We start from the raw sequence: 24,081 nt of genomic DNA on the forward strand, positions 1-24,081 counted from the left end.
TTTACCAAACCGTTGTGACGAAAAGAGAGCTGAGCCGGAAGGCAAAGCTCTCGATCTACCGGTCAATCTTCATTCCTACCCTCACCTATGGTCATGAAGGATGGGTCATGACCGAAAGAACTAGGTCACGGGTACAAGCGGCCGAAATGGGTTTCCTCAGGAGAGTGGCTGGCGTCTCCCTTAGAGATCGGGTGAGAAGCTCAGCCATTCGTGAGGAGCTCGGAGTAGAGCCGCTGTTCCTTTGCGTCGAAAGGAGCCAGTTGAGGTGGTTTGGGAATCTGGTGAGGATGCCCCCTGGGCGCCTCCCTAGAGAGGTGTTCTGCTGGAGCTGTTGCCCCCGCGACCCGACTCCAGATAAGCGGCTGAAGATGGATGGATGGATCTCGGAGGAGAAAGGCCTGGTGGATATGAGCTGGGAACCTGTAGCCGCAGCCCCTTTCAGTGAAATCCTAAACTTCCTCCTCTGGATTTATTCTTTGCATCTCGGGGGAGAAAAGCCCCTGAGCCCAATGAACTTCAGAACTGTGAGCATCCTTCCCTCCGCTGTGCCTTTGTAAGATTCAGAAAGGCAAGAGCGTTTGCACGTAAATATTTGTGACACCGTGTTAGAACCTTTGCCTATCAACGTCTTTCCATCTTCTGGTATCCTGTGTGCCTGGTGGATATCCACAAGATATTCTGATGTCATGAGGCATGTGAGCATTGGTGGTTCAGTGGTAGAATTCTCGCCTGCCACGCGGGAGGCCCGGGTTCGATTCCCGGCCAATGCAACAGTCTTTTTAACTTAGGGATTTACAATGGGGGCAATGTTTCAGTTCTTATGCTTTTGTGTGTGTGTGTGTGTGTGTGTGTGCGCGCGTGTGTGTGTGTGTGTTCGTTGTAGTTTCTTTGTTCCTCTAAAGGAACTCACGCACTTTATTGAGCAAACACGACATGGTGTCAGAAGTGCTGTGTAGCTAAACCAGGATATTGGAAAGTTGTACCACCGTGGGGACGTAAATAGAAGTTTGGCTTAAAACTAAGCGCTGCAGACCAGCAAGTACACCCAACCGACGGAGACGAATTTGAGTCTTTCTTTGTTGTTAGAAAGAACATCGTGTATGAGCGCGCGCGTTTCAACATGCGCAAGCAGGAGGCAAATGAAACAGTTGAGGTTTTTTATAACTGCCTTACATACACTAGCAGAGCACTGCAATTATGGGACATTGCATGACGAGCTAATCAGGGATAGGATTGTAGTGGGTCTGGCTGATGCACGGCTCTCCGAACGCATGCAAATGGAGAAGGATTTAACCCTGGAAAAGGCCATTAACATGGCAAGACAATCAGAGGAGATAAAAAAGCAACAAAACACACTGAGGAGTGATACCAGTAGTGTAGTGCAGCTGGATGCCGCCACTGTTGACAGAATGTTTGTAGGCCGAAAGCAAAGAGAGAAGCCCAAGTTCAACAAATACAAAAGTGATGGAGCAAAGGCACACTTTAACAGCCAGGGTAGACATCCACACAGCTCCCAGTGCTACAAATGTGGTGGCCCACCTCACCCTAGACATGAGTGCCCTGCCAACGATGCCAATTGTCATTCATGTGGAAAAAAAGGTCACTTTCAGCGTGTCTGTCGTGCAAGTGAAAATGTGGACGGTATTTAGACGGAGGAAGAAACCTTCCTGGGTTCTGTGACGTCCAACAAAGCTGCATGGACCGCTGACATAAGAATAAGGAACACCACAATGCGGTTTAAACTCAACACCGGAGCGGATGTCACTGCTGTGTCACAGACCGATATGAACAGTATATTCTCCGGTACACAGCAGCCTGTATCCAACACGATTATCCCGTCTCTGCTGTAGGACAAACTCTCTCAGCTGCACATGCCCACCTGCAAGTGGATCACTGACTTCCTGTCTGACAGGAAACAGCACGTGACGTTGGGGAAACATGTCTCAGCCTCTCGGTCCATTAGCACCGGTTTCCCCCAAGGCTGCGTTCTTTCCCCTCTGCTCCCTGTACACAAACAGCTGCACTTCCAGTCACCAGTCCATCATGCTCCTGAAGTTTGCGGATGACACCACCCTCATTGGATGATCTCTGGTGGGGATGAGGCCGCCTACAGGTGGGAGTCTGACCATCTGGTGTCGTGGTACAGCCAGAACAACATGGACCTCAATGTTTTCCCTATCAACAACTCCCCATCTTCTAATATCCTGTGTACGTGGTGGATATCGACGACATATTGTGATATAGGGGTGCATGTGAGCATTGGTGGTTCAGTGGTAGAATTCTCGCCTGCCACGCGGGAGGCCCGGGTTCGATTCCCGGCCAATGCAACAGTCTTTTTATCTTAGTGTTTTACAATGGGGGCAATGTTTCAGTTCTTATGTTTTTAGGCAGGCTTTTGTGTGTGTGTGTGTGTGTGTGTGTGTGTGTGTGTGTGTGTGTGTGTGTGTGTGTGTGTTCGTTGTAGTTTCTTTGTTCCTCTAAAGGGGACTCCACGTATTTTATGATGTAGAAATCCAAAGGAAAGCGGCCCATCTCATGCTTTGTTTTTGGACTTGTGTGCTTGTCATTGGTCAAAACAAAGACCACGTTCAAGTACAGGGCTATTCATAAGTGTAGCAGGGCTGTCTGCTAAATGTCACTACCTGAAGTGAGCTGGATCAGATAGTTGAACAGGAGTGGAACTGTAAGCATCCTTCCCTCAGCTGTGCCTTTGTAAGATTCAAAAAGGCAAGAACGTTTGCACGTAAATATTTGTGACACCGTGTCTATCAACATCTTTCCATCTTCTGGTATCCTGTGTACCTGGTGGATATCGACGCGACTGTGTGATGTTGTGAGGCGTGTGAGCATTGGTGGTTCAGTGGTAGAATTCTCGCCTGCCACGCGGGAGGCCCGTGAAATCCTACACTCCCTCCTTCTAGATTTATTCTTTGCATCTCGGAGGAAAATCAGCAAGGCGGTGAGAGATGCTAAACGACTCCACTCCATGAATGAACTCCGCCTGGCACACTGGCTGAAGGAGTTCTACTGCAGATTTGATATTCAATGTTCTAACCCCATCCCCCACAGCTCCACCAACCTGCCCCCGACCCCCACCTCTCCCTCCTCCAGCCCATCAGGGGCTCATGCCTCTGAGACCCAGTGCAGACGGACTCTAGTTTGTCTGAACCCGGTGAACCCCGTCTCCGGATAGCCCTATCGTGCAGACGAACGCACTGTTTCCACACTCTGAAACACCCTACCCCCTTACCAGCAACGACCCTCTCTGTTTTGAAAAGAGACGTTAACAGGCTCTTTAAAAGACAAAACCCTCGTAAAGCAGCCCGTTCGGACTCCGTCTCCCCCCACACCCTGAAGCATTGTGCTGATTAGCTGTCTCCGGTGTTCACAGACATCTTCAACACCTCCTGTCCCACCTGAAAACCCTCACCGACCCCCTCCTGGACCCCCTGCAGTTCGCCTACAGAGCTCTGTAGACGATGTTTGATTCAGCCCATCACACAGAAGGCCCATAGTTTCTCGTAGGTAAGAATTTCTTGTTTTGGGGCGCATAAAAGTCCCATGTGAGCATTGGTGGTTCAGTGGTAGAATTCTCGCCTGCCACGCGGGAGGCCCGGGTTCGATTCCCGGCCAATGCAACAGTGTTTTTTAATACTCGCTTTTTAGGCTGCGTTTCATTTTTTTGTTCCTCCGCCCAGTTATCCCTCCCCCAACAAACCTCCCACATGCTCCACTACATCGCCTCTCCATAGGCTATTAAAAAATCAGGAACCCAAGGAAGTAGCAGGCAAACATTGTGCTGATCAGCTGCGGTGTTTAGAACATTTGCAACACCACGCTAGGGGCTCGTACTTTATGTAGGTAAGAATCCTATGTGCGCTCCTCTTTTCATCCGCATCTATCCAATGCATACCTATGTGAGCATTGGTGGTTCAGTGGTAGAATTCTCGCCTGCCACGCGGGAGGCCCGGGTTCGATTCCCGGCCAATGCAACAGTCTTTTTAATTTATATTGCACTCATTTAATTTAAGTTTTTTCTTTTACAACCTGCTCAGTTTTGCACTTTTCCTCGTCACCCCATTTCTGCCTTATCTTTGAATCTTTATTTTGATATATTTCATAATGTATACTGTTATGCGTCATACTCCTTATCTTGACTAAGCGCGCGGTGCTGGAGGAGGATTTCGTAAATAGAAACTTAAAAAAAAGGTTTTGACTCCCCGTCGGGGAATTGAACCCCGGTCTCCCGCGTGACAGGCGGGGATACTCGCCACTATACTAACGAGGAGGTGTGTCCTCATTCCGTCACGTCTATTTTTAACGACACTATTCACACTATTTTGTCTTGCAATAAAGAAGGAAAAGCTCCCTCTCTGTCTGTGTGCACTTGTTGTCTGCCTCGTTGGCGCAGTAGGCAGCGCGTCAGTCTCATAATCTGAAGGTCGTGAGTTCGAGCCTCACACGGGGCACTTTTTCTTTCAGACACAATTTAGTTTGATTTAAATCAGACGATATTCATCAATTTATTTATGAAATATTACCTTTTGTCATCACAGCAATTTTGACAAAAAAACTAAACATTATTTTAAATTAGTTTTATATAACGAGAAAAAGCCTGAAAGTCGTTCAAATTACAGGGTACAACTGTAAATCATATTTTTGACGTTGTCATGGTGACGTGACATAAGCCATCAAAAGTTCTGTCCCATTCATATTTAAACAATTTAAAGCCCTCACAGACTCTCAAACTCAACCACTCTTCACTTGACGTCAGTTAAGTCCCCCAGGGTTTGGGGGGTAGGTTTATGGTTGAGATTGCGCCCCTGTATTTGGTGCAAGACAGTAGAAAATGTTTTGTCTGCACTAAGCAACAGATCAGAATGTTGAAATACAGTACTCCTAACCAAAAGAGGGCGCCACAGGCCAGAGGCAAATAAGCTCAACTTTCGTTCATAATGATTACAATCGAAAACCTTTCATAGAAAGTTGCTGGTACAAATATAAAATGCTTGATCATTGTAATGGTAAAATCTAATGATGCCATAGCGTTTTATTTGATCAATGTCTAAAGCTAATCACAATTTTAATACTGAGGAAGTTCCACTATCTGCGTGGGAACTATGGGAGCAGAAGAATCACAGAGTAGAAGAATCTCAGAGAACCTCTTCTATTTGATCCCATTTGTGTATTCCTCGGAGAGGAAGAGCCGTTTAACAGCTCGGGGCTGTCCGGCAGAGATATCCATGCGGACCTGCCTGCCTCCTCCATTTCCCCCCGCTTGGGTGAGACAGTCCGTTACTGTTGTCTTCTCAAAACACATACCAAATAATAAACTCATTGCAGGGTTCTGAAGCCTCACGCTCAGACGGCTCAGTGCAAGGCGAGTATGTGGTGGCACAGAGCAAGTGTAGTAGGAAAACCCGGAGGGCAAACACAAAAGAGTGGTGCTGAAAGCGAAAGTAAAGAGGAGTCAAAATAAAAGAAAAGGTCGTGGAGGTACAGTAGAGAACGTCTGTTTCATGATCCGGCCAAGAAAATAATGTATTGTTCTGATATTATGACGTATAGGAGTGAAAGTTTAAGTGGGTCTCTTTTTTAGTTGGGAGAAGCAACTTTTACAGGTCATTTTTACAGGTCCCAGGTCAATGAAGGTCAATGAGATATCGTTGGCCGTGTCAGACAACAAAGTGTTGCGGTAAGGGGTTGGGGCTGGGGTTCAGGAAGTCCAGGAGCTTCACACCTCTGCTCTAGTTATATGCAATGAGCTACTCTTTTTGTCTTTTATCAAATTAAACTCAATTCCCAACAACAAAAATTGTGGCTAATGAAATTGCTGAGTGGCTACTAACTTTGGAAAACACCATGCCAGTGGGTGTTGAGCAAAAATGTTGATGTCAAGCCCTGTATACTGTATATATATACAGGGCTTGACGTATGGCATATGTATACATATATATATATATATATTATAAAGGTCATATATATATATATATATATATATATATATATATATATATATATATATATATATATATATCTCGGGCCACATCTACCAGCTCTGAGGCCAGTGCAGAGATATAATCTCTCCACCTAGTCCTGGGTGACTTTTAGCAGACAGCCCTGCTATTATCTTCACCCACGTGTCCAAGACATTCGGCTTAAATTCTGAGGATGCGACAACGAGGTCGATCATCGATCTTTGGCCGTGGTTATTCTGGTACCAAGTACACTTATGAATAGCCCTGTACTTGAACGTGGTCTTTGTTTTGACCAATGACAAGCAAATGAGTCCAAAAACAAAGCACGAGATGGGATTAGATTAAGCAGGCCGCTCCTCCTAGCACCTTCCTTTGGATTTCTACACCATAAAATATGTGGACTCCCCTTTAGAGGAACAAATAAAGTACAACGAACACACACACACAAAAGCCTTCCTAAAAACATAAGAACTGAAACATTGTCCCCATTGTAAAGTTAAAAAGACTGTTGCATTGGCCGGGAATCGAACCCGGGCCTCCCGCGTGGCAGGCGAGAATTCTACCACTGAACCACCAATGCTCACACGCCACACAATATCCATCGTCAGCAACTTATCCGAAGTCGGGTCGCGGGGGCAACAGCTCCAGCAGGGGACCCCAAACTTCCCTTTCCCGGGCCACATCTACCAGCTCTGATTGGGGGATCCAAGGCGTTCCCAGGCCAGTGCAGAGATATAATCCCTCCACCTAGTCCTGGGTCTTCCCAGCTGGCCGTGCGTGGAACACCTCTCTAGGGAGGCGCCCAGGGGGCATCCTCACCAGATGCCCAAACCACCTCAACTGGCTCCTTTCGACGCAAAGGAGCAGCGGCTCTACTCCGAGCTCCTCACGAATGGCTGAGCTTCTCACCCGATCTCTAAGGGAGACGCCAGCCACTCTCCTGAGGAAACCCATTTTGGCCGCTTGTACCCTTGACCTAGTTTTTTCGGTCATGACCCATCCTTCATGACCATAGGTGAGGGTAGGAATGAAGATTGACCGGTCGATCGAAATTATGCGAAATTATTTGAAAGTAGTGAAGCAAATTTTCTTGTGCAGGTACAAATTTTAATAAGATAAGATGACCCTTTCATATCCCCGCAGTCGTGAAATAACATATACAAGTTATTTTCTATTTTCAATCTTCCTTATAATTTTTTTTCATACCAATATAACAAAAAACACATGACAGTCTGACAATGTGAAAGTTTTCCGTTTTCTTCGGTGGGATCACATGTTGTATGTATTTAATAGTTTGTGGATTAAATGACAGAAACATCTCATTCAACTCCTTTAACTCCAGTACTCCTCATTGTCCATTGATGGCCTCAAAAAAAAATTACATTGAACTTCAGTCAGCGTGAACCCAGTTTAGAGAAAAAGAAGAAGATACAATCTTGTTGTATCATATGTTTCACAAAAGTGTATTATTTAGCCAAGAGTTTGAAGTTTTAGTTTTTTTCTACACCTTGTTTGAATGAAATATGAACAGATGAAATATGTGACAACATATTGTCACGTGAATGAAGAGAAGTATTTTATGCTGACATATCTTCATGTAAAGAAATATTTTGATTGATTTGAGGCTCTTTGTTGTGTTTGTTATATTGTCTATGTAATTTAACATGTTTTTTTCTTGCAGAATTAAATCAAAACTCAATGGAAGAAATTATGAATGACTGAATAACGACCTTCTCATACATTGTTATTCATTTATAATGTATGTAGAGGTTGGCATAGCTCCTGTTTGCTAAACACTGTCTAAACACATTATGCAACCTTTGGAATTAGACTTCCGAGTGGAACTTTTCCATAACTCGCCCTCCCTTCCCGGTGCATGTCATGTGCTTTTGAATAGCTGTAATTTCAACATGCTCGAAGTGCTCTGACAGGCGTGTCTCAACTGCTTGATTTATTTTCCACTTTACTGTGGTGCATGTCAGTCATACTGGTCCTGCTCTTATATGTTAAACATGAGAATATTCGTGCCAGAAGGCAGATACAAAAACAGACAACTACATCAAATTTAGTCCTGTTTGATGCAGAAGATTTGTATACTGCAATTTGTGTAATATGTGTAAGTAATGTGTATGTAATAATAATCAGTGACTTCTACCCAAGGTGAGACAAGCTGGTCCCATATGTATTATTAGTATTATTTTTCAAAAGGTTATTTGAATGTATCAACTAAACCTCAAACTGTTTCTAAAATACTGAATACTGTTAGAACTGGTAGGTGCACCAATGTGTATTAATTAGTTATAACCAAAATAAAAACCTGGAAAACAAATTTCATTCACAGCAGATATTTTTATAACAAAACTAACGAGATGATACTGTACATTCCGATTTAAAAACTGAACCTGAACGTCACACCAGTATGACGAATTGGGGAGAGCCGCGCATGCGCACTGGCAGTGTTTGCATTCCTCCTCCCTCCTCCTCTGAGACTGACAGCGCGGTAGCTGCTCACCGGCAATGATACAGCAAACCCGGGCTCGGTAAGACACGGCGAGATGGACTTAGCGGACACTTTCTACCACTACAAAGACGGATATTATTTAGACACATTCGTCTGATGAAAAACAACGGATTTTATTCTTCCCTAGGATTATTTTTGTTTCGGGAAAAAGGGTACTCAGTGTCCCGGGAGAGGAATTGATGCCGCGACTGGTTTCCTGCGACATACACCGGTCGGCTGAAAAGCCCTCACATTCACTTTGAAGACCACCCGAGTACATTTACACCATTCTCAGCGAGAGCTAAACACGTACAAGTACACGTATTTGTTACACTGACATAACCAACACATTCGTCTTAAATAGAGAGGAGCTCTGCGAGAACGCGGCTAATCGCTACTGGCGACCCCATTTAGCTTCAAGCTAACCAACGGCTAGCTCAATTTGCCGTTCTTTGTTTATTTCATTAGAATCATTGAAAACGGTGTTTTTAATCCACTCGAAGCTATACAACACGCTTGGCCTTAAAGAGCTGCGCCGTGTCTACGCCAGTGTTTCGGCGTAACTGCACACGGAGACGTTCAGCCCCCATGTTTAAAGGACATAAATTATCTTGACTTGTCACTTATGGCTCGCTAGCGTCGCGGTACCGCAGCTGACCGGGCTAGCTAGCATCCGCTGCGGCTAGAAGGCAGCGACAACAGCCGCCGACCGGGCCGTTGGTGACTCATCGACGGCCGGGATGAACCACCAGGACCCCTCCGCGGACCCGCCGGGGACCGGGAGTCGGAAGACTGCTTTCCACTACAGGAGAGGTAGCAGCGGGGCGTCCGCCTCCACCGCGACCGACGACAATCATGGCCAGGCTGGTTCCAACTCCCCCGGACCCCACCAGCAGCCCCAGTCCCAGGCGGCCAGCGCCCAGCAGGTGAAGAAAAAGAGCGGCTTCCAGATAACAAGTGTGACCTCGGCTCAGATCAACGTGAGCGGCAACAACAGTCTGGCAGATGACACTGAGAGCTACGATGACATGGATGAGTCCCACACGGAGGACCTCTCCTCCTCCGATATGCTGGATGTCTCCGTGTCCAGGGCCACGGACACCGGCGTGCCGGAGCGCAGCTCTTCGGACGAGACTCTCAACAGTCTCCACGGGGTCGACACCCCGGGGATGGTGTCGCCCAACGAACCTCTGCGCCCTCATTCCGTCGGCCAGGGGTCTCAGCAGAACACCTCCATGGTAAACGGGGCCGTGCATCACCATCATTATTATCTTCAGCAGCAGAACCAGCCTCACCATCACCTCTCTGACAGCTTGGGAGGAGGTGAGTCCTCCGTGGCAGCTCTTCCCGTTGCTCCCGTGAGAAGCTCCAGCCCATCTGTGGCTTCCAGAGCCGCAAATAGCCAGACACAGAGGCCGTCAATGCTGGAAAGCTGTGAACCTTTACCCGCGGTGGTGGGCGCAGTCGCTGATCCACAGCTTAACATTTCTAATGTGTCTGCTGCCGCTGCAGTTCCTCCCCCTGGGCCCGCAGGTTTGGACAACGTGGCCGCGACTGGGCACGCGGCTTCGGTTGGAGGAGGAACAGGCCCGTCTGCCGCTGCCCTCAGCACTCAGTCCCAGCACACGCAGACTGCAACTGGCTCTCGTTTCAGGGTGGTCAAACTAGACACCAACTCTGAGCCGTTCCGCAAGGGGAGATGGACGTGCACGGACTATTATGAAAAGGAGGTTCCACACGCAACCACGTCTGAGGCACCAAAAAGTGTCGAGGTGGCTATGGAGACAGATCCTGGTAACGTTCTGATTAGTCAGGGCACACCCGCCGTTCAACCGCCGCACACGCTTCAGTCCTACCAGCAGCCGAGCCTGGACTTCACTAGTCCGCAAGCCATGCAGAGCCCCCCACAGGGACTGGCCCAAACCGCTCCCGTGACCTACGTTTCACCCCATGAGGTTGTGGGCGGGGCTTACCTGCAGCAACACGTGGCTCCTGCCGCGCTCCCTACAGCCCCACCACAGACCGGGGTGAATCAGCCTCCCGCTGTAGTACCCCAGCAGTTGCCCTATACCTTGGATCCCCAGCCGGCTCAACCCCAGGGAGGTTACTCTGCACCTCAGTTACACGCGGGGGTCATAGGTCAGGGAGGTGTCCGACAGCCAGACTTCATTCAGCCCACCGCCCCATTCCAGACCCAGGTCCAGCCTCCTCTGCCGCATGTCCAAATGGAAATCTCCATTTCACCAGTTCCAGGGATCACGGCGCCGACCAGCTTCACTCAGCAAGGTCTGGTAGCCCCCCCCGGCCAGGCATCTTTTCTAGGACCGCCAAAGACCCTCCCAACTCAACCACAGCCACAAGCCCAGCCCCCCTCCACAGCTAGATTCCCGGCAGCGCTCGCCCACGGGACCCACTACACGCCTTTAACTGCTCTGCAAGCTGACCTCCAGCCTCTCCTCACCCATGGCGCGACCCTCCCTCAGGTCCCCGGGGGAGGGAGTTCCATAAGAACATCCCAGCTGGAGGATGCTGGCTTTTCCCTCGGCTTGCTGGGCTTTCCCAGACTAGGGATGACGGCGGGCACGGAGGCCGTCGGCGCTGGTGGATCACTGGCCCACATGGCGATGTCGGCCGAGGCCAGTGCCTTCATGGTTGCTGCCGCTGCAGGCCTCAGGACTCAGCACGCCGAAGGAGACGAGGATAGGTGAGAATGCATGACCTGCGCTGCCAAAGCTGTTTGTCTCAATGTAAACTCTGTTTAATCAAATCAAGGTTTTTAAGTAAACAATGTAGTTCAGGCTGCTTTTCATTAGTTTACCTCCCAAATACTTTCTTTCACAGCAGCGAAATATATTCACCGTCTGATTACAGAGAGAACACAGCTAAAGAATGCTGTCAATGCTATTAACAGCGACCCACGGCTCTCGGAGCCACAATTTGCTCGACCCCCCCCCTGTCTCCTGAGGGTCCCCGTGTCGGCCTACAGAGGACCGCGGTTGAAAGACCACTCACTGGGCACGCTATGGTAAAAATACCAGAGGCTTCGGTAAAGTGGGGGAAGTGTGCTGATGACTCGGCAGATGATCCGCCGTCGAATAGACCCCCCCCCCCCCCACCCACCATCACACACCCACCGCGATCAGCTCAAGGCGCCTCGCGTCAGTGAGGCTGCAGTCCCCCTGTTGGGCCGCCTCCCCCTGTCCTTTCTCGCTCAGTAGTCGCGTCTCCCGTCTTCCCTCAGGTTTAGTCTTTTATTAGACGCTGGCTCTGTTGCCTCTCACCAACCCGGGGGAGCCGTGCAGCGCAGTTCATTTCTGAGTGCAATCACTCAATCCCGTGTTCCCGTTCGTTCTGCTGCTCCAAAGCGCTCGTCGCAGTTGCAGGTACTTTCTAATAAAAACACTAAACATCGAGTCATTGCCCCGGAGACAACGTCCCGTGCCCCATTTAAAGACCGCATTGTCCTCTCAGAGGCGGTGTGGCCGAGGCCTGATGAGGAGTCGTGTGTCTGCGCACACAGAGATGGAGCACTGTTGTGGCAGCAGTCTAATGTTACCGCTGTGCGGCTCTACGTTCTGGTTTAGCAGGAGTTTCATGTTGTGAATACAACAATAATGCCAGCAGGGGACCGTCAGCCCCACCCGAGCAAAAACCGAAATACGAAACACCGATCTTCTTCCAAGTTGTGGCTTTTATTTACCCGTGTGCGTCAAATGCAAAGCGCCTAAGAAGTTCTCCCAAATGTTATCAGATTTCTGAGGAGTTCCGCGTTAAAACAACCGTTAGTGAACATTAGTCCAATTGAATCATCAGCAGAGCGGTTTTTCGCTGCAGAGCTGTTTGTTTTGTCAGCTGTTCAGATTCCGAGCTCGAGGAACGTGCAACAACTACTGGTGTGACCAAGTCGCATTCAGCTGCAGACAGAGCAGCACTGTTTTTGTTGTGGAGGCTTTTGTCAGCATTTCGTGGCACCCCGTCCTGTCTGTATATATGTGTGTGTGTGTCCTCTGCATGGTCTCTGTAAGTGTTTCCGTCTGTTTGTCGGCCCGTTGTCGTGAATTGGACTTTGTCCTGCAGAAGTGTGTCGTTGTGAATGTGAACACTTGTCATCAAGAGTCCAGTTTGCCTCTTTGAGAGGATGGGGGGGAGGTGATATTAAACAGGGCATTCGTCAGCCTCACGTTCCTCTGCTGGAATCTCAGCCTGCAGGTCGGTGCCGGTGTGATTTCACTCTTAGAAAGCTGCCAGCGTCTCTTCACAGGAGAAGGAAAACATTCAGCGTGGTTACATGGATTCGAATAACTGGCTTAGTCGGACTGAAATCGAATGATCCGTTTCATGTAAACACCTTTGTCCGACTATGTGCCCTTGGATAACTCGATCCGATCCAGCTGGTATTTCGACTATTGCGGCATGTCACGGTGAATCGGATGAGGAACTGGACTTTGCGTCTTTGCTCATGCTTGAGATCCCGACGGCGTCTTCTCTCCGTTATCAAATCAGCCAATAGCGCCATTCGCATTTGCTGTGCTCCTATTAACATCATGCACAAATAGTAGAGGGATGTAGCTTCACCTCGCTCTCTGTTTGCCATCTTTCTCCTAATGTTGCTGTTGTTGTTGTTGTTGTTGGTAGTGGTGAAGCGGTGAAGCGGAAATGGCTGCATCACAACTAGTTATAATGAAAACAGCGCCACCTATCGTATCGGATATGACGATATGCTTTCAGCCGATTATTCGATTTATTCACTGCCATGTATATTGGGATAATAGCACCTCCCCCCGAAAGATAGCATAGTCCGACTAAGCAAAGATTCAAATTATACTATCATGTAAACACACTGACTGTCATTCTCACACAAACACACTTCCACTTTATTGTACACCCGCTGTCTCTCTGCCTAGTCCTCTTCAAACGGGGTTGTATTATGTTTCACCCCTCTGCAAGTTATTTTGCTGCAGAGATACAAAATAATACTTTTACAAATGACTGCTTTGGTCTGTGCAGTACTTAGCAAAAATAAGTAATACCTCAATAAATAATGCACACTGTTTAAGGCATTATTTCAGAATGATTTAACACTCCAAGATGAGTTTTTAAGAGGTGCTTCCACTAAATATGGATTAATGCTTCGACATACTGTCAAAAGTGGAGCGTGTGTTGTGATGTAAGAATAATGGTAGCTTGTTTCTGGCCTTCCAAGAGAAGCTCTAGACATTTCTTTACTTGAGCGGTGACTCATTACCATCGTACATCTTATTCTCCGTCGCTGTGGTGAACACTCCCCAAAACCTATTAACCTAAGTCAGTGACTATTGTCAGTGGATTGCTTTGTGTTTCCTCTTTGAGGAAACTACAGAATTCACTTTCTGTTTTCTTACGTGAGATTAAACTTTCAGGCTTGAGCTTTGTGTATCATATTCTGCTAAATGATGTTTGTAGGTTCATGTGCAAATGTTTCAAATGTCTCTGCTGAAAGCTAATTTTACAAAATGATGACCGCTTACTTTGTTTTTTTAAGAGGGAAGAAAGTTTTTCACGCGCACATTTTTATGTTGGCCTTTCTGAACAAATTGCCGCTGAAACGTAGTAATAAATTAACAGAAACTTTTTGATCGCCTTCGGTCGTTTAACAGATGTGCTTTTATGGAAACTCTCTAATCTCACGATTACACGCAATGTGTTCGAGGTGGATCTTTTGAAGTAGAATTCACAGAGCAGCTTTGGGACGTCTCTGCTTGTTATTTCTTGGCTGTAATCCCGTGGCTGTCTGGAGCAATACATCAAACCTTTTAATGAGACCTATTGCTTCATTAATGCTTTAAGCTGCGCCGTCCGCTCTTCCTCTCGGGTTCCCCTATTGGTATTGGGCCACTAGGTGGCAGTATCCGCTCACGGATCCTCTGCGCAACAGTTCTTTTATATAACGCGCTTTGAGAAGCACTGACCTAAAAAGTGTCTGGCAGCTAAGTGGAAAGATCCTTCCTGCACCCAAAGCCTCTCCTCCGTGCTCTCTGTGAGACGGGTGTTCCGCATAAGATCGCTGCTTCTTCATATCCAAATGGAATCATTGCAAAAGTATTTTGATCCGTCGGGAAATTGGTTTTTATTTTCTCAATGCAAAGGGAGTGGATCAGTGTCGTATTGTGTTTGCATCCGATCTACGACATGAACACAATGCACTTGTACTTCTATTACATTGCTTTCATATTACATTACACTTTGATGCTCTTAAAAACTCATTGTACAGCTGAAGCAAATAATTGATCCGCACATAAATATTAAAGGGAAACTGCAGTTTGAATAAGTCATTATCCAGTCAGTATTTTATTTTGAAAATAAGCGAGCTACTATGTTACACACCTACGATTTGAGGGTTGGTGAGTGAATTTGAAAACGTCATCTTGTGACGGGGTTTATTTTTAGTCATCTATGGATTGAAAAGCACCGATGAGGCCGGCGTCCCGTCCGCTCGCCTTGGGCCTTCGTGCCAAGTTGCAAATGAGGTCTGAAATGTGTCCATGCACGTCCGTCAGCGGGGTGCCTAGCCGCCTGTGTGTGTGTACATGCGTGTGGAACGCTCGGTGTTTATTGGAGAGACATTTTAACACTAGTTTTAACTGGTTTCCATCCCTCATACTTTAATTTAAGCTCTGGATGCTTTGATCGGACCTTTGCAGGAGGAGAATACACTCCGAGCCACTGAGTCAATCAAAGTCATTTCATGTGATCAACGTAACGTTTGTAGTTTGAATCCTGCTTTATTGGTTATATTACATAGCTGGAAAAAGTACACTGCTCCGGCCCCTTGAGGTCAGAGGTCAGCTGGAGAAAGGGGAGCACACAAACCCGCTCGGACCGCCGCAGGACGCCTGCGCGCTGCGGAGTGTTATTTGTGTGTCATTTACACAAACATGCACACACACAGCCTTCGTCGCGGTTTGTGGGGTTTCGTAGACGGCGGGAGAGATGAAATATCCATCTCCAGATATCCTCATGACATCATCATCGACAGCATCATGTTTCTATACACCGCGTATTGCAGAATGTCCCCGTGCTCGTCTTCTGCCCAGATGGCTCGGAGGCTGCTTACGTAAGGCATGGCGTGCATGGCGTGCATGCAGAGCTCCATGGAGCCGTGAGCGCGGGTCGAGTTTTGGGGCGTTCCCGCCCTTTGTTTCCTGTGTTTGGGCAACGATTGAGGGAGTGTGTTTGATCGGTACCTATTGTGCGCGCTGCCCGCCTTACGAATTATGTGTTTTGAAGCGGTAAAATGATTGCGTGCCATGTTTGATCAGGCCCCTCTGTGTTTTTTATTTCTATATTTGGAAGGTCTAAGCACACTTCTCTTGTGCGTGTCTCCGTGGGGTTGGTCTTCTGTCCTCCTCCTCCTTCAGTGTTCAGAGCCTCTGAAGAACCGGATCCGGCCAGTTTGCCTCGCACAGAAATGGGACACACGCGAGCTCATGTCTCCAAGCGGCTTGAGGACGAGTGATGCGTGCGGCTGCTGGCCAATCACAGAGCGGCATGCAGTCGGAGGAAAAAAAAACGCAGATCCGGTACAAAAGGAGAAGCGGTGAATCGTCGTTAGAGGAAGCACACAAACGTCGATATAGCGTCTGACATCATCTACAATGACCTCCTCCCGAATTGCCCCGTAATGCCCTCGGCTACATTTCCGATGACTTTGAGTTGTGACTGAGTCGGATCCTTTTCAGGACCACACACGGGCCTGAGCGATGACCAGGCTGTGCTTTGGTGGATGTGTGGATAAAGGAAGAGTCGTGTTGTTGTGTGTGTGTTCAGCGGACACAGGAAGGCGCTTCGCTTTCTGTCGCCACTGTTGATTGAACACTTTTCTGGAACGTTTAGCCAGCGGAGCGTGAAGATATCTCCACCTCGGGCCTCTGTGTTCCCTCACGTCTTCCTGAAGTTTATTTTCTGACGGCTCCTTTCTCAAGAGGTTTCTGGCAATATGTCTTGGAACTAAGAGCCCATGAATTTAAGATCGGTGTCCCTTTTCACAAATACAGCAGCGATGAAACTCCATATTGAGAAGAGAGTGTCTGCTGCCTCCTGTGGTGGCTCCACAGGACGCGGCGGAGGTGAAAAGCACCACGCCGAACCCTCGTAGCCGGTGAGCGTCTTTAAACCGCTGAAGGCCTTTTGTGTACATGCTGTTGTTAAAGAAGTACAGCGCCAAGTTCCCCTAATTAATGAAGTGTAATATCTTGGTGGAACGTCAACACAGTGCCGCGCCCAATTAGGGAGATTTAATTTGGTCTTTAAGTGACTTAAACAGTCTTATTGCATTAACGCTGCTTCTGCAAACGGCATATAAGAAGCACAGCTTTAACATAGTGGTTAGGTAATATACGGGTCAACCCTTTGCACATGCCACACACTCTTTAGATGGACGTGGGTACTTAATGAATGACAGCATCCCCACTGTGATGTCACAACGTCAAGGTCTCTCGCCATTGGCCGAGCTGAGCGTGCTGCGCCATAGGCGATTGGCTGGAAGTCCGCCGTCTCCCCTCCAGACTTATTTTGAGCCTTTTGTTCCGGGCGGGCGGGCGTACGGCTGACCCCCGATCGGCAAGCACGCGATTTACAGAGCGATACGAAAAGCTCGGCTTTAACAAATTACCACTAACCAATGATGACGCTTCCTTTTTTTGTGTGACATTTCTATAAGTTTCTCCTGTTTGATTTGAAGCCCTCGACTGTTTCCGCAGCCACACTTGGAGAAAAAAAAAAAAAAAAGATGTGACCTTCACCTAATGAGGTTAATACATCCACTGCACGCCCCGAGCTCCGTCCCGCCAACACACCCGCCGCGTGCGCCTCGCCGCCATTTTGTGTTCCTCACAACTGCGCTCCAGCTGTTCAGACTGCGTGGGAGACTTCTGTTTTGTTATTGCTTACATGGACTCGCAATCCATTCCACAGTGGAGACCCATAGTGTGCGTGTGCGTGTGTGTGTTTGCGTGTGCATTGGCTGATGAGGAGTGACAGGAGAGCTAAACACATGCTTGGCTCAACATACACATTGTAACTCGGGGAGGGGCGCCATGTGAGCACGCCGGAGGGAAGTTGGGGCTCCGTCTGCCCACTATAAACACACACCGGGAGGTTTTGGGGCAGGGTGACGCCCCGGCGTCCATCCCCGTCACAGACGATGTTTCAGGACGTAAACAGGAAGAGGGCGAGGTGGGAGGGGCTGGTAGGCGTCTGGAGGCGCGCTGAAAGGGGTGTGTGGTCAAGAGCAGCTCATCCTATTGGACGGATCACGGTAATCCCGGCTGACAGTTTATATAACAACAGAAGGGGAGGTGACGTGACTCCTAATGCAGTGACATCACAACCACCCCGCACATCTCCCCTCCCCCAGCACCCAGCGGTCTGAGGCTTCGTAAAGACCGAGGTGCCTTCCTGCAGTGCACACACTCGCACTCTCCCGTCCCCGTCCGCCATTGTTGGTCGGGCTGCCCTATGCTAATCTCCGACAGCTAAGAGAAGCAGGGGGTCGGAGGTAGTGGGAAGGGTGTGGGGGGGGCCAAAGGGCCCAGGTCACAGGAGGACGGAGGCGGTGCAGCGGTGTTGTTTGTTTTGGGGGGGGTGCTGTCGCCGGGGCAGGTGCGAATGCGTGAGAGCATCAATGAGAGAGAAGTGGGCGGCCGGGCCAGGAGGAGCGCAGGCCGGGGACGCCATGGCTCTAAAGCTGCTCTTCTGGGAGCTGGAGAAGCATCTGAAGAGGTAACGATGGCTGTAGTGTTACAGGGGTCGGCGGTGGGGGGGGGGGGGGGGGTGTCAGGTCCACTGAAGCAGCCCGGGGATTAAGCAAGGGGCTTTGTGTCGGGGTGTCTGATCGATGCGCCGGCGTCCAGTTGGTTGGATGTTTTTCCGTCTGTCGTTAAACGAGCGTTCATCCAGGAGGCTTTAATCCGACCTGCGTACGCGCTGCCTCCACCTGCTTCAGGGAACGTCCCCTCGCCGCGGTCATGCCCCCCGAGGGCCGTCCGTGCGTTATCAGGACACTAACGCTCCTGCACATGCATGATGTTACTCCGGACCGCGTGTGGGTAGGAATGCGAGGCTGGCTGATGTGTGTTCTCCTCCCCCCTCCCCCCCCAACGTGGCCCATGACACACCCAGACGTCCTCTCGTCTGTTTTCAGTTGTGCTTCTCCCTCCCATCTCAACTGCCACAGATAAGCACCGTGTTCCACTTCCTCAATTGATCCCGTCGGCCGGCGTTTGCTTCCTTTGTCTCAGTTTTCAGCCTCTAATAGACGTCAGTGTCCAACGAACCAACATTCACACAGCCTGTCCAACCTCAAATCATAAGCCCGTTCTGTCTTCTCCACATCCACCTTCCTGATCTCCGCGTCTACCCTCCCACGCAGCTCCGGTGCTGAAAGGTGTCCGATTCCCCCCCCTCACGCCGTTATCGTTATAATAAAGACAAAAGCTGCAAAGACACAATAGTCAAGAGAGCAGGTAGCTTGTGCTGTTTGAACGATATGTTTCCATGGTGACGGCATCAGGCCACACCCATGCACCTTTGAATCACAACAGCGTGCCTCAAATTAAAAGTAATTGAAGTTTAAATTGATCTGATCACCTGTAGTTAACATCCCGTGATTGAAGTCCCTCCCAAAAATGTGCCTTTGTTTCATTACGTTTCATGGCTTCATTAATGTTTAATACAACAGACGGCATAACTAATCAATAATACCACCTCCTTAATTCAGGGAACCATTACTGTTATTAGATGTCTGTGAACTGTCCAATGCTCCAAAGCTATTCACTATAATATCCAACTAAATATTCAAATATTCACACCCGAGAGGCTGGAACTATTGACTTTTAGTAGTAACAGTTTAGAATCAACTTAAAATATTTTCACAGGCACCTTTCCCCTTCGATTCCTTTCAGAGGATTCAATTAATGAACAAGCTGATTATTCAAGTTAGTAAATTCATTATCAATCTCAGACACTTGGAAGTGAAGCACAAAGGTATGTACTGTTTTTATGTCATTGTCAACTTGAACATATTTGGTGGTTTTATTGATTCGGAAAATAATTGTTCCCTTGTTTGTCATTATCATTTTTGTCGGACGTCACGTTTTGTATTTCATTTCTCTATTGTCATATTCATGTTATGAAATGTCATTAGGTTGTAAAGAAAGCATGAGCCGCATGTGATCTCTTTCTGTGTCTGACCCACATCCAACACACGACGACAACACAAGCGGAGATGAGCGGCTCGAACCCTGTCTGGTGTTTGTCGACTATTGCCACCAAAATTGTCCTCACTTGAATCTGTGTTTTGGCTGCGTCACACATCTAGTTTAGACAAAGGAGTCCTTATCGTCTCCCTTCTTCTGTTTACTTACAGTGAGGTCAGCTTTGACGAGTTAACTAGTCTGCGCGTGTGCGCGCGCGGAGGACGGTTTGGATGCGGTTTGGATGCGGTGGGGCTTTCGTTTAGGGGGCGGCAGGTTACACTGCAAACGTCGCTGGGATCCTCACCAGGCGCGCCGCCCCCGCTCCTCCAATCCGGGCACGCGCAACCCGCACGCATTATGCTAATGAGCCCTCCGTCTGCGCCAATCGCGCGGCTGCTGGCGCTGTTCCCCCCCCCCCCCCCAACCCGCACGCATCATCCAGAGAGTGAGCCGCGGAGCCGCAGCCCGCCCGCTCACTCTTTGTGTGCTCCGTCCCGGCTGTGAGCTCTGCGGTCCCCGTCCCGTCTCCCCCCCCCCTCCATCCTCTCCCTTCACCCAGCGCAGCCCTCCACCCCCCCCCCAAAAAAACAAGAATGCGCTATTTTTGTACTTTTCTAGCGCCGGGTCTCCAGTCCGCAGGGCCGCAGACTCGCCCACGCGGCTTTTAGAGGCGCGGGTAGCATGAATGCCCGATGTTACGCAGTGGCGATGGATCTTGGCGTTTGTCAACTGAGGAATTTCTCGATCTCGTTTCTGTCCTCCGTGCTCGGGAAGGAGCGCGCGTCCGTCAGGCTCGACAATAGGTAAATACCTCCGCGCGTTGTGTGTCCGCGCGTGTGCGTGCGTGCGTGCGTGCGTGCGCGCGCGGTGGCTTCATTCCGTGGCACCGATGTCGCCTCGTTGATTCGGCGCGACCTTCGTTTGCGTCGCCGCCGACTTTAAACGTGAGCTCGTCCCGTTCCTGCTTTGCGTGAACGCGGCGTGATTCTCCTGCGTGAAACCCGCAAAACGTCGGCCGGATACAGCGGATCCGACCCCGCGGTGTTCAGCGGCGGCATGTGTGCGCTCATAACCAGCAGAGCTTCAGCTTCTTTTTCTTCTCTTCCTCCAGCTCCTCCGGCGCGAGTGTGGTGGCCATCGACAACAAGATTGAACAAGCGATGGTAAGTCGCGTCAGCCGCGCGCGCCGCTGCGCCATTCTGCGCTCGTTCCCTCATTTTGAGCATAATGTTGTGTTTTTGCACGGAGGCCAGTTGATGAATGAATGAATGAATGAATGAGAGGTATGACGGTGTTTTCTGCGTGATTAGTTTTTTTTTGGGGGGGGGGGGGGTGACGGGGGTCCAGATGCAGATGCGCGTAAAATAATTTCGCGCATAAATGCACCTGCTGGTTTCTAAATGAAAGGCAACGGGAGTTTCCTGCTCTGTCCGGCTCGCTGGCAACTTGACGTGGGCCACGCAGAGGTTCACACGCTATCCCCTGTCTCCCCCTCTCTCTCGCTCCACCTCCTCCCCCCCCCCCCTTGTTGCTAGGCAAGCAGCAGCCTCCCCGTGGCTCAGTATAAATAGACCTGCCGGTGATTGGCTCCTCCCACTTCGGTGCAGGAACATTTTGTTCCCTGCATGCCGGGAGGAGGGGGAGGGAGGAGGGGGAGAAGGAGGGGGGGGGGTGCTGGATGATTAAAGCAAATCCTCCTTTAGCGGGCTGCTCAGGCGACGTCATGGGAGTCACTGTGCAGCTTTTTTCCTCGCGATGATCCACCTTTTCTTGCGTTCCTGTTTCCTCCCGTCTGCGATGGGATACACGATATAAAGTGCTTGTTCAGAAGATAAAAAATGGTCTTTTCTGCCGGGCGAAATGACGCGTTTATTTGCAGTTGAAGCTTCATTGACTACATGGCGTGTTTGTTGAGTTCAGTCCCACATGAATCCCGTTGCTAACAACCAATGTCCCTTTTCCTGTGCGCGTCCTCAGGACCTGGTGAAGAGTCACCTGATGTACGCCGTGCGTGAGGAGGTGGAGGTGCTGAAGGAGCAGATCAAGGAGCTGATCGAGCGCAACACTCAGCTGGAGCAGGAGAACAACCTGCTCAAGAACCTGGCCAGTCCCGAGCAGATGGCCCAGTTCCAGGCGCAGGTGCAGACCGGCGGCTCCCCGACCGGCACCGCCCAGCCTCCGGTTCCGGGCCCGGTGCCTGTCGGCACAGGACAAGCCCCCCCTCCCTCCCAGAGCTCCGGCACGTCTGCGTAGCACGTCTGCGTAGCACGTCTGCGTAGCTGCACCGTGCAGAGCCCCGTGAGGATGAGAGATGGGAAGGATGGGTGGAGATGGATGGAGGAGGTGGAGGAGGGAGAAATCACGCTGAGGGGAGCGCACACTTTCAACCGGAGGACAAACTTTTCTTTAGTTGCACATTTCATTTAACTAAAAGACTTTGGAGTTGCACGTGTGTGTGTGTTGGCTTTCATTACCTGCTCCAGACATCGGCCCAATGAAGGCGGAGCCGACAGGAACAAACAGCCGACCGTCGCAGCCGCCGCCGTCGCCCTTTGGTGGAAGGAGCTGAACTCCGGGTGGGGAGGGGGACGCCTTCGACACCCACTCCTCCTCTCAACCCGTCAGCCCAAACCACACCTGTTTTTTTACTCCGCTTGTTTCTTTTTCTTCCTTTAGTACTTGGGTCCTCGCACTTTTGTTGAAAACATTCAGAAACAGGGACCCATCTGGAATGGAGTCCTCGAGGGTCCGGCTCACATTTTTCTTCATCGTCAGGCGATGACGTGCCGTCTTGATGTTCTGGGTTGAGTGGAAGTTATAAAGAATAATGACATACATGGGGTGTGTGTGTGTATGTATGTGTGTGCATATATAGTATATATATATATATATATATATATATACATATACACACATACATATATGTGTATATATTTTCTGCGCCTCGTGCACTTTGAGAACCCTTTGTTCTTGTGGAGGTTCTCGTCCACGCCCTCAACGCACCTTCTCGGACGGAGCGTTAAACATTTACGCCAGGAATCAAAGTTACTTCCTTTCTAAGGAAAGGTTTGTTTTTGTCTGTTGATGTTTCCACCGTTGTAAATGTAATTTAATGTCCAAGTGATGTGTGAGAAATAATTGACAAAGGCAAAAACAAGTAGGACACGACCGTTTCTGGGTAATTTTGTACAGATTAAAAGATTCCAATGAAACTGCCAAGTGCCTGGTTTCTAACCATAGATACATATATACCAGCTTTTTAAGTTGTTTAATTATGTAAATATGTGTACATATAAATATATAAATATATATATCTATCTATGGTTTGCCAGGTTTTGAACTACCTGTGATGTCATCACTCAGGGTGGCAACGCGCGAGGACTGTTTACCTCGACAACAAGATGCTGTCTCAGCGACAGGCGGACTCGTACTGTATGTGAAGCCGCCGCCGCTGGAATTCAAACTATCCGGATGGTTTTAACCTTTTGCGGGACGTGTCATATTGGTTTTGTTTCTATTCTCATGAATGACGGTGGTTTATTTTTGTTGTCTTTTGTACAGCCAAGTGTTTTGAGTTGCTCGTTACACGATAGCAAGACACTAAGATGCCTAGCGGAAGTGTGTCGGTGTTTCGTGCATGTTCCTCGGCCCGTCTCAAATGTGACGTTATAATTGCACTAGACAGTTGCACCTCAAATAAAAAAAATGAAAACATTCTTTTTAAAACGTGACTTATTTTTTAACAATGTTGTGGTTGTTTTGCATGCGAGTCTTGTTGGTCTCCTGGAATACAGCTGGTGCCATCTTCAAAAGGATGTCTGCAGAACCCATTTGATCATTTGTGTCATTTATTTTCCTTTTAGAAACCACAAACTTTATTCAAATTATGGAATTGATACTGACATGTAATTTGCCCCCAAACGAGCCGAATGGCTGCTTCCTGCAGACCTCATTGCGCATGCGCAGAAGTGCGCTGGCATGTAAATATTTACCTATATATCGACCTCTCATTGGTTACATGCGACCGAGCCCCCTCCAGATCCGCCCACCGCACGTGGACCCGCACGGCCGCCAGTGACGCGCAGAACGGGAGCGCGCAGATATGCGGGGCGACGTCACGGCGAGAAGCTTATTGGGAACGAAAACGACGACGTGTGTTTGTAAAACATACTTACTGCTTTGTGTTTCGTACACACAAAACGGTGTCGTTTGAAAGCAAACCCGTAATAAATTAATATAATAACATTGATAATAAAATATTTTTAACAGAGCATTCTAAACTGGGCAGTCTTTGAACTGCATATGTGACCAAAGTGCCTTCATAAATACAAACATACATGATCTAAATAATCTATTATATATCAACCTG

At 48.9% G+C, this 24,081-nt stretch overlaps 1 protein-coding gene and 7 non-coding genes across 8 annotated transcripts; 6 read left to right on the plus strand and 2 right to left on the minus strand.

Annotated features, from left to right (window-relative positions):
• The first annotated feature begins 699 nt into the window (after positions 1-699).
• On the plus strand, positions 700-770 carry trnag-gcc (transfer RNA glycine (anticodon GCC)). The gene has a single exon. It is a non-coding gene; the product is annotated as a tRNA-Gly (tRNA).
• Positions 771-2,256: 1,486 nt separating this feature from the next.
• On the plus strand, positions 2,257-2,327 carry trnag-gcc (transfer RNA glycine (anticodon GCC)). The gene has a single exon. It is a non-coding gene; the product is annotated as a tRNA-Gly (tRNA).
• A 1,240-nt stretch (positions 2,328-3,567) lies between these two features.
• trnag-gcc (transfer RNA glycine (anticodon GCC)) lies at positions 3,568-3,638 on the plus strand. The gene has a single exon. It is a non-coding gene; the product is annotated as a tRNA-Gly (tRNA).
• Positions 3,639-3,921: 283 nt separating this feature from the next.
• On the plus strand, positions 3,922-3,992 carry trnag-gcc (transfer RNA glycine (anticodon GCC)). The gene has a single exon. It is a non-coding gene; the product is annotated as a tRNA-Gly (tRNA).
• Positions 3,993-4,216: 224 nt separating this feature from the next.
• On the minus strand, positions 4,217-4,288 carry trnad-guc (transfer RNA aspartic acid (anticodon GUC)). The gene has a single exon. It is a non-coding gene; the product is annotated as a tRNA-Asp (tRNA).
• A 108-nt stretch (positions 4,289-4,396) lies between these two features.
• Positions 4,397-4,469, plus strand: trnam-cau (transfer RNA methionine (anticodon CAU)). Its single transcript has one exon. It is a non-coding gene; the product is annotated as a tRNA-Met (tRNA).
• Positions 4,470-6,487: 2,018 nt separating this feature from the next.
• Positions 6,488-6,558, minus strand: trnag-gcc (transfer RNA glycine (anticodon GCC)). The gene has a single exon. It is a non-coding gene; the product is annotated as a tRNA-Gly (tRNA).
• Positions 6,559-7,076: 518 nt separating this feature from the next.
• On the plus strand, positions 7,077-23,438 carry LOC120819219 (TSC22 domain family protein 1). Its single transcript, XM_040176418.2, has 3 exons — positions 7,077-11,182; positions 20,824-20,875; positions 21,690-23,438. The coding sequence occupies exons 1-3, from the start codon at positions 9,219-9,221 to the stop codon at positions 21,963-21,965; spliced, it is 2,292 nt and encodes a 763-aa protein (XP_040032352.2). The 5' UTR covers positions 7,077-9,218; the 3' UTR covers positions 21,966-23,438.
• Positions 23,439-24,081: the final 643 nt, after the last annotated feature.

This window comes from Gasterosteus aculeatus, chromosome 1 (assembly GCF_964276395.1).
Source record: "Gasterosteus aculeatus chromosome 1, fGasAcu3.hap1.1, whole genome shotgun sequence".
In the NCBI taxonomy this organism is placed as follows: Eukaryota; Metazoa; Chordata; class Actinopteri; order Perciformes; family Gasterosteidae; genus Gasterosteus; species Gasterosteus aculeatus.